A 9961-nucleotide genomic window follows, 5' to 3' on the forward strand; every position below is an offset into this window, starting at 1 on the left:
AATTATGTGCGCGTTCGAATCTGCCATGGCAGTAATTTTTACATGGTAGGACAGTAACAATTCCAGACAAAACTACCTACTGTTTTTTTTTGTCGAACTCCAAGGTCCTCTGATAATAATAATACCGTGAAAATCGACATCCCTGTGTTTTGAGAGAAAACAATAACTGATTTGATAAATTGCTCTGCATAGCCTATATGAAGGGTCTACATGTATCACCTTTCACAGTTAATGCTTTTATTTATATGTTTTGTGCATATTAATTCAATATTGCCAAATGCACCAGTAAAACATATTTGGACTATTTAGTGTAACCCTTGCTGTTAATAGATGGCAAAGCAGCATACAGCATACAACTGACCTAGACGTTTGGAAATGATAAATTCACTTTCTCATCCATAGCTTTAAAAAGCATCTCAAGTGCAAGTGCACTGTTTAGCTCACACCCGAAGGCTGCGTGGCATTTAGGACATCTGCTGCGGATCACTAAAACATCCTACTGATTATGATCACGCTTCCACAATTCAAATCGTAGGGTTTGGTATGGTTTAGAAACGTGGGAACCAAGCTCCAAGCGTATCGGTGTAGCCCTGTTATCGCATGGATTTATTGAAATATCTTCACTCCTAGAAAAAAAAACTCCAGGCTTCCGGCATAACTGTCAATTTATTGAAAAATAAATAATTAATTACAGAGGGCAGTTTGGATAAACTAATCCCGTCCGAATCGTCCTCTGGAATAACGGACAGTCTGTGGTAATAATTACATAATTAACTGTCTCTCATACTACTCGTCCCGTGCGAATAGGGTTTATTCCAACAATGGATTAATGAAACAAATACCAAAACATTGTTTTGGGGTGGCGTTTTCCTTTGAATTCGGGTAACACTTTGACCAAAAGTTGAATAAACCAAAAAAAAAAAAAAGTCTGTGGAACCAGTTACTTAATAATATTTAGTTTTACCGTGTAATCTATTGCCCTCAGCTCGTGTTCAACACACACATACATAACGTAACCTACATGTCCATCTGTCTCCGTTACTGGTGATAGGGGCGGGATCATCTCTCATCTTCCTCTATGTACACTATAGCGTTAGGGTACTGCCCATCCCCCTGCCTCTGACACTTTCACATTGGCGAAGGGAGAGAGAGGCCTGTCAATGTAACTACCCCTTGCTAGGTCCCTGACCAAAAAAAACGGTCACCAGCTGGGACACCAGCCCCCCACCCATTCAGTGTCCCCAGTGACAAATTGGGGGTTGAGAGGCTGAGGCTGACCTTCTTGAGTTACCCAACCCCCATGTACCTTATAGGCCCAGTCATAAAATACATGTTTCAGTAATAGAATAGTGCATGCAGGTATATGGGGTGTTTTTGTCTTGTATTCCAGCTCTTTCTTAGAGACTCTGCAGTAGACCAATACTGCTGATGTAAGTCGCACTGCCAAGTGCCACACAAATTATTGACCCAGCTGATGTTCAGCCAAAATGAAGTCAACTCTCTCCTTGAATTTATTCATATGGATAAAAGGCTTCAGCGCGAGTGAATACAAAATGTTTGTCACATTGACTGTGCAGTCAGCTATGTGCGCATATTTTGACATTGACGGAAAGGGCATAACACGTTTGCTTTGTTTGTTGGCGCAACAAAAATGATGCAGCTGCATGAATTTATGTTAGGATTGATTGGTGTATTCCCTCGCCATACAGAGCGAGCTGAATATGATTTTGAAATATGTCACAGGCACAGCTTGCTATTAAACTATTCTAACTCACTCCCAGCTGTGATCAGATTCTCTGTGATCAGATTCTCTGTGATCAGTTTTGCGTGCGCGAGCGTTGTAGCCTCTTCTCCAGTCAAGGCAGAGCAGCGTTGACAGAACGAGAAGTGGAGAGGGGTGAGTGGCAGAAACAAGAAATCTCTGACAAAATAGTGGCAGTGGCTGGCGAGGGAGAGCTTGTGCTGCTGCATCGCGCGCCCAGAAGTACACACACACACACACACACACACACACACACACACACTTCGGAAAACGTCATTTGAATAGACTCGACTGGGCACCGACTCTACTTCACGCTGAAAACGAGCAACCGCACAGGACGTATGGGAGACAGCACCTAGATTGTAAGTCCGGACAGATACTCAAGTTTTCGGCCTGGGACGTTGACAGTGCATCCACGGTCTCGACGGCTGCACCAGGACTGAATGGTAAAGAGACCCGAGAAACGTGACAGCAAGAACGGCTTGTGAATGAGACTGGAACATGGCTTCTTCTCCTGACCCAGTCACTCCAGCATCGATTGAAGGAGCGACACCGTCGCCCACTGCGAATGAAGAGCCCACCACCAACACCCGTCAGGTGGGTTGTATACGCGGATTTAGCCCTAAGTTGTTGCAAGAAACAACGTTATTGAAATGTATCCTCGTGGTTGACGTGGAATAGCTCGCGTGAGGATGGTAGGGTGAAGGCGTTCCCCTGGTTACCAAATCCTCAAGGTGCTCGGCTCGAGTGCAGTCGAAAACAAAGTTGTCTTACAGTTTATTTGTTGCAATATTAGTGTTGAGTGTCAGTGGTTGTTAGCAGTGGCGGTTCTAGACCATTTCAACTGGGGGTGGCCAAGCTGGGGCAAGTTGTACTGTTAGAGGGGCCAGTTACATTAGATGTTAATGTTGTCACTATGTCTTCACTGCATTGCAGGCATCAGCAGGTAAAATACCATGTTCATAATCATTCAATAATTTATTTGCATTTTCTGTCTAATAACTGATGTAAAAAAAAGATAGCAAAAATTAGTTATGTAAAAATGATTTCATACTCCACATTTAGGGGGGCCACAAGGGGGTCCAAAATTGTTGGCACAGGAGCACTGCCCCCCCCAGAACCGCTAATGGCTGTTAGGTGCTACACTGTACAATGTACTCCCTCCTCGACTAAGGAATGTGTTAATTGTGATTTGTAGGATTCTGCACGTTGCAAGTAGGCTAGCCTATGCCTTTCGTTGGAGATTCATCACATCCAAAACAGACAGCCAAACTATCCAAAATGCACGTTTTCCATGGACAGTGTGTATGGTTGTTTACAGGTGACATTTGGACAGTGGATTTGTTTAGGCTTAGATTTAGAGTCTGCTAAACAGGTCTATCATGGTATCAATGTCACTGGTTCTAAAAAGGGTTTGCTGGCAATTTGCCCGTGACGTCGTGTAGCCCGTTATTTTGCCGAGTGACAGAGACGCAAGAATGTCAAGCCTATAGCCCAGGGACCATCAACAAGATTCAGCCGGCAAGCCGCTGAATCGAGTGACCATCTTAAGCGGATGGTCAGGGGCCCGGAACATATTTACAAATGATTTATAAACAGCAAATTGACCGCAGGAAGCCCCGACAATGTAATATTTGACTAAAACATTTTCATTGCCGACACATTGTAGGGCTGAAATAGGCTGCCCTGCAGCCCTACACTCTGACCACAGACTGTCAAACAAGTAGAAGTCACTAGAAAGGGTGGTAACCTTTGAACTTATCACAAATAGCTCACCCCAAAGTGTCAGTGATCGCCACTAGTCAGTGATCGCCACAAGCAGTTATGGCATGAAACATTGATGTCATGTGTCCTGGGAGCCAGAGTTTTGTGCTGAGGGCTGAGATGGAGGGCTTTGCGGAAGTGCATCTGGTTTTAGTTGCCTTTCGACATTGTCTGTTATTTGGAACAACCTTTTAAAAGTAAGGTATAGTGAAATGACATGCAATGACAACAATGCGAACAAGAAGCGTGGCTATTTATTGACATTACTATTATGTCACATGCTTAGTTCAGTGGGCCTGAACTAGACCTTCTGTGTTAATTGCTGCCTATGGGAGTGTGATTGTCAAAGATAGTTTGACAATGGGATTTTGTGTACAAACATGACACAAAATCACTGAGCCTGTAAATATGACAGATAATGGAATATTAATCGTCTCTCTGTTCTATCATTAGGTCTCTGTGAGGCTGCCTGCTGTATAGTACAGTGTGATGCTGAGAGAGAGAGAGAGAGAGAGAGAGAGAGAGAGAGAGAGAGAGAGAGAGAGAGAGAGAGAGAGAGAGAGAGAGAGAGAGAGAGAGAGAGAGAGAGAGAGAGAGAGAGAGAGAGAGAGAGAGAGAGAGAGAGAGAGAGAGAGAGAGAGAGAGAGAGAGAGAGAGAGAGAGAGAGAGAGAGAGAGAGAGAGAGAGAGAGAGAGAGAGAGAGAGAGAGAGAGAGAGAGAGAGAGAGAGAGAGAGAGAGAGAGAGAGAGAGAGAGAGAGAGAGAGAGAGAGAGAGAGAGAGAGAGAGAGAGAGAGAGAGAGAGAGAGAGAGAGAGAGAGAGAGAGAGAGAGAGAGAGAGAGAGAGAGAGAGAGAGAGAGAGAGAGAGACTGGAGAGAGAGAGAGAGAGAGAGAGAGAGAGAGAAACTGGCACAGTGTCACCCAGGGGGCAGGCACAGTTGTCCAGCACCATGGCAGCAGATTGTTTGGCAGAGCAGTCTGTCGAGAATATGGCAGTGGGATTACGCACTAGCACACAGGCAAGCACACACACACACATGGACACATGCACCATGCCAGTACTGGTGCATGCATGCACACGCACTCACACCCTCAGACACACACATTTAGAAATACTATAAGACTGTTCTTATTCATTTATTGTAATGGGTGTACCTATACCCAGGGCCCTATGGTAGGTCGTTTAACACCATGAGTAGGATTGTCTGACAGGGGATGGGATGGGCGGAAGAGGGAGGTAAAAGACGTTTGTCACCAGATCTGTTCATGTGGAGGACATCTGCCACTCTTTCCGGCTCGGTTAAGGCCAGATTGTGACAAAATCCGGACATGGCCTCAGTGACATGTGTGATGTGTGTGAGTGTGTGCATGCACATGTGTGCGACGTATGTGTGCGGCGTGTGTGTGTGTGTGTGTGTGTGTGTGTGTGGGGGGGGGGGGGGGGTAGAGAGAAAGAGCCTGAAAGATAAAACAAGGGGACAGAGAGGAGGCAAGGGCAAGGGGGCGACAGCGTGATAGATATCTTATGATGAGTGTGGTAATATCATTGTGTTGGTGATGCTGGATCAATTATTTTCGAAAAGAAGGCGGTTGTTTTGCAGTGGTCGCCATAGCAGCCAATCTGATTTCATTTCCTCAGTGGCTAATTGATGAGAAGAATGGGAAGGAGCTAGAGAAAGGCATACATGATTGATAAGGATGGATGGAGAGAAATGAGAAAGGGAATGGAAGTGGGGGGGGAGTGATGGATGAGAATGGATAGGGAGAGGGAGGGAAAGAGAGAGAGAGAGAGAGAGCGAGGTTAAGGGTACAGCCTTGTCTGTATCTCACCTCAAGACGTCTTTTGAAACGATGTCATTGAAATCTCAGAGTCGATTCATGCTTTTAGCGGAACGCAGATCCCACCACCAGTCACCACCCCACACAGCCACCAGGGACACGAGAGAACAGTCGCAGCATGGTCTCTATGTCCCGTCTCACTCAGCCACAGTCTTTAAACATGACCGCTACATAGACTGCCATGTGGAATAAATAAATACTACTTTGGATTATATTTCTTCCCATGCATTATTTAACATAATAAATACATAACAGGTTGACAATCAGTTATGGAACATCAGCTGTATTTGCAATATCTCCAGTTGCCCAAAACTCAGAGAACATGTGTCAGACTGGTCAACTGGAGTCAGGTGCAGGAGAGCAGAGATGAGTGAACAGGCACACTTTAATTGGCAGAAGCAAATCAGTCGGACGAACAGCGTCACAACACTCCAGCCGAAGGCAAAAGCAAATAGCGCACTGGTCACACAAAATGATGTACAACAATACAATACCACGGGTTCAAAACAATACCCGGAAAATAACAGCCTGACGCGTCACACAATAAACGTAACGAACAATTACACACACAGACATGGGGGGGAACAGAGGATAATATACATGCAGAGTGATGAGGGGATGTAAACCAGGTGTGCGGGAAAACAAGACCAAACAAATGGAAAATGAAAGGTGGAGCGGCGATGGCTAGAAGGCCGGTGACGTCGCCCGCCGAGCGCTGCCCGAACAAGGAGAGGAGGGAGTCGTGACATTTACATTACATTTAAGTCATTTAGCAGACGCTCTTATGGAATAGCATTGGTGTATGCTATAACGTAACAGTCATTAAGATCAAAGACATGTTTTTCGATCAGAGTTAGGGTCTATTCCATTTCAATTCCTGTCAGTCTAATTGGATAAGGTCTTTTCATAATGCAAATAGAAACCGACCCTTTTCCAGATGGAGTTGAGCCCAATAATCATCGGAATAACTATTTTGTCAGAGAGTTTTTGAGTGCAGACAGACAGGTGTGCTATAGACAGAACAGTGCTGCTGTGTGTCAGGTTAAATTAGTGAATACACTCTCTCTCTCTCTCTCTCTCTCTCTCTCTTTGTCCCTGTCTCTCTCCTTGTCTCTCTCTGTCTCTCTCTCTCTCGCTCTCTCTCTCTCTCTCTCTCTCTCTCGCTCTCTCTCTCTCTGTCTCTGTCTGTATCTCTCTGTCTCGCTCTCCCCCTCTCTCTCTCTCTCTCTCTCTCTCTCTCTCTCTCTCGCTCTCTCTCAATTCAATTCAATTCAAGGGCTTTATTGGCATGGGAAACATGTGTTAACATTGCCAAAGCAAGTGAGGTAGATAATATATAAAGTGAATATCTCTCTCTTTCTCTCTCTCATTACCTCTCTTTTTGCCCTGTAGATGTTTTGCAAAGTCATGCTTCCCTCTGCAGTTGCCACTATGTGTACACATGTGTGTGTTTGTGTGGGTGTGTGTGCTCAGTGGACTCCACATATGTGTGCACAGTGGACCCCATACCCATGCTACGAGTGTGGGTTTATGTGTCAATGCTTGTGTGTATATTTTATCAGTGTGTGAGGCCATACTTTCTGACTGGGCCATTTTTCAGTCACGTCATTATCTGTGTTTTTGGTCTCCAGCTCGCCTAATGCAGCGTATCCAAGGAGACGTGAGGGAGACTGCGTCGTATGCTACGGTTGCGTGTTTGGACCATATTTCGGGAGCTTTAGTGAGTTCAGACTCAGGGTAAAGTGCTTTGCTCAAGGGTTCATTCTCTCTACTGCGGCCGGAGCCCTGTGTGCTCCCTCCTGTGTCTCTCCAATCTGTGGATATGACAAAGCATTTCATTCTGAGTTTAGCAGTTGCCAAGATGATGTACGGTGCACGGCACGGTAATAAGGTGCAAATTACAATGTGCATGCATTTTTTTCCTTTGGTCTTCCTTATCTTTACTGTTTCATCCTCATCAGAATCCTGGCTATATATCATCAGATGTGCAGCAAAAATGCTTTGATTGTCCCTTGTCCTATGACATTATGTTAATGCGCCTCGACTAGCCTGAAAGTTACTAAAAATGGTGCAGACATTAGCATAGGGTGTGACAGGTTTGTTGAAGATGACACATACTCACTCGTCATATCATGTGTGGTATATACCACTGCTGAGTGTTAAGAGTACCCAGCTTTACTCTTGTCTCATGGGGCAGTCTCTATGGGTGTGCCACAGGGTTCAATCCTTGGGCCGACTCTTTTCTCTATATACATCAGTGATGTCGCTCTTGCTGCTGGTGATTCTCAGATCCACCTCTACCTAGACGACACCATTCTGTATACTTCTGGTCCTTCTTTAGACACTGTGTTAACTAACCTCCAGACGAGCTTCAATGCCATACAACTCTCCTTCCGTGGCCTCCAACTGCTCTTAACTGCAAGCAAAACTAAATGCATGCTCTTCAACCGATCGCTGCCCACACCTACCCACCGGTCCAGCATCACTACTCAGGACGGTTCTGCCTTAGAATATGTGGACAACTACAAATACCTAGGTGTCTGGTTAGACTGTAAACTCTCCTTCCAGACTCACATCAAACATCTCCAATCCAAAGTTAAATCTAGAATTGGCTTCCTATTTCGCAGCAAAGCGTCCTTCACTCATGCTGCCAAACATACCCTTGTGAAACTAAATATATTACCGATCCTTGACTTCGGCGATGTCATTTACAAAATAGCCTCCAACACTCTACTCAGCAAATTCGATGCAGTCTATCACAGTGCCATCCGTTTTGTCACCAAAGCCCCATATACTACCCACCACTGCGACCTGTATGCTCTCGTTGGCTGACCCTCGCTTTATATCCGTCGCCAAACCCACTGGCTCCAGGTCATCTATAAGTTGTTGCTAGGTAAAGCCCCGCTTTATCTCAGCTCACTGGTCACCATAGCAGCACCCACCCATAGCATCACTCGCTCCAGCAGGTATATTTCACTGGTCACCCCCAAAACCAATTCCTCCTTCGGCCGCCTTTCCTTCCAGTTCTCTGCTGCCAATGACTGGAATGAACTGCAAAAATCACTGAAGCTGGAGACTCATATCTCACTCACTAGCTTTAAGCACCAGCTGTCAGAGCAGCTCACAGATCACTGCACCTGTACATAGCCAATCTGTAAATAGCCCATCCAACTACCACCTCAACATATTATTTATTTGATTTATTTTTCTCCTTTGCACCCCAGTATCTCTACTTGCACACTCATCTTCTGCACATCTATCACCCCAGTGTTTAATTTGCCATACTGTAATAAATTTGCCACTATGGCCTATTTATAGCCTCACCCCCCTTATCCTAACTCATTTGCACACACTGTATATGACTTTCTCTATTGTATTATTGATTGTACGTTTGTTTATTCCCATGCGTAACTTTTTGTTGTTGTTTGTGTCGCACTGCTTTGCTTTATCTTGGCCAGGTCACAGTTGTAAATGAGTTCTTGTTCTCAACTAGCCTACCTGGTTAAATAAAGGTGAATAAAAAATCAAAAATGTTTAAAGTGGTGGTGCTGTTACTCCTCAAGCCTTGGTTATGAACACACAGTGAGAGCTGCTCGTTCATATAGTATTAGGGAGCACGCACTCTATTTTCAATACCACTGAGTATGCCACTGATGGCAAAGAGCTGGTAGGTGGGTATCGGGTTTCATTCATTCATTGGTTCATTCATCCGTCCGTCCCTCCATTCATTCCTCTATTTCTCTCCCTCTCTCGCTCTCTCCTTATTAAATAAAGGTTCAATAAAAAATATAAAAAATACAGTGGGCCTCCTATTCTAGGAGATGACCAGTTGTCTGTGAGGTGTGAAATAGGCATGATGACTCTGAAACTGACGTGATGGAAAGATCAAAGAGCGAGCGGGCGAGAGACCGCAACAGAGGGTCAGTTAGGACAACGTCAGACCAATGTTATTTCTAGGTGGGGCTCCGAAGGCCCCCAAAGCAACATCCAGGACCCCTGGCGCCAATATTGAAATTGAAACCAATTGAAGCCTAAATCATTTAGGTAGGAGAAAGACTGGACCAAAGTAAAACATCTGAGCAATGAATGAAAATAATCAAATAATATTGTCCTATAAAACAGTATTCTGGGGTAAACCCCAGGTTAGACAATGGGATGAAGGGATGTGAGATGAAGAGGATGACGATGATTATGATGAATACCGTTATGGGTGAAGGTGAGGTCTAATGTGGGCTTCCTCTATGAGGCACATTCACTTCACATTCACTTCCATTCACTTCACATTCACTATATTACTGTCTGCTGCTTGCTCCTACCCTGTTCTTCCACTCATGTATTCACAGAGACCTGTGGGTTACCACTAATAGCATATTTGTGTTGGTGTGCGATCAAAGTGGCTATTTAACCCACCCCCCAAGGCACAATGTTCCGAACATCTCTCACATTCGTAGAATGCCTTTGCTCTGCCCCCTCTTGAGAGCTGACGGCTGTAGTGTGTGTGCGTGCGTGTGTGTACGTGGAGAACGGTGCGGTATGTTAAGGGGAGTTCAATGTTACGGAATGCACTAACAACGATCAATAGCATCGTGTGGGAACC

At 45.0% G+C, this 9961-nt stretch overlaps 1 protein-coding gene across 4 annotated transcripts in view; it reads left to right on the top strand.

The window, feature by feature from the left end:
* Positions 1-1888: 1888 nt before the first annotated feature.
* Positions 1889-9961, top strand: part of ank2b (ankyrin 2b, neuronal) — a 240610-nt gene continuing 232537 nt past the window's right edge. For 2 of the 4 annotated variants that reach the window (XM_065025545.1, XM_065025546.1), the window contains exon 1: positions 1892-2359. In XM_065025545.1, the coding sequence (XP_064881617.1) occupies positions 2264-2359 (96 nt within the window). In that variant the 5' untranslated portion in view covers positions 1892-2263. Of the gene's footprint in view, positions 2360-9961 lie in introns of all 4 variants that reach the window. The other 2 variants (XM_065025544.1, XM_065025547.1) reach the window with 2 other exon arrangements.

Source organism: Oncorhynchus nerka, linkage group LG12, assembly GCF_034236695.1.
Source record: "Oncorhynchus nerka isolate Pitt River linkage group LG12, Oner_Uvic_2.0, whole genome shotgun sequence".
Lineage (NCBI taxonomy): Eukaryota > Metazoa > Chordata > Actinopteri > Salmoniformes > Salmonidae > Oncorhynchus > Oncorhynchus nerka.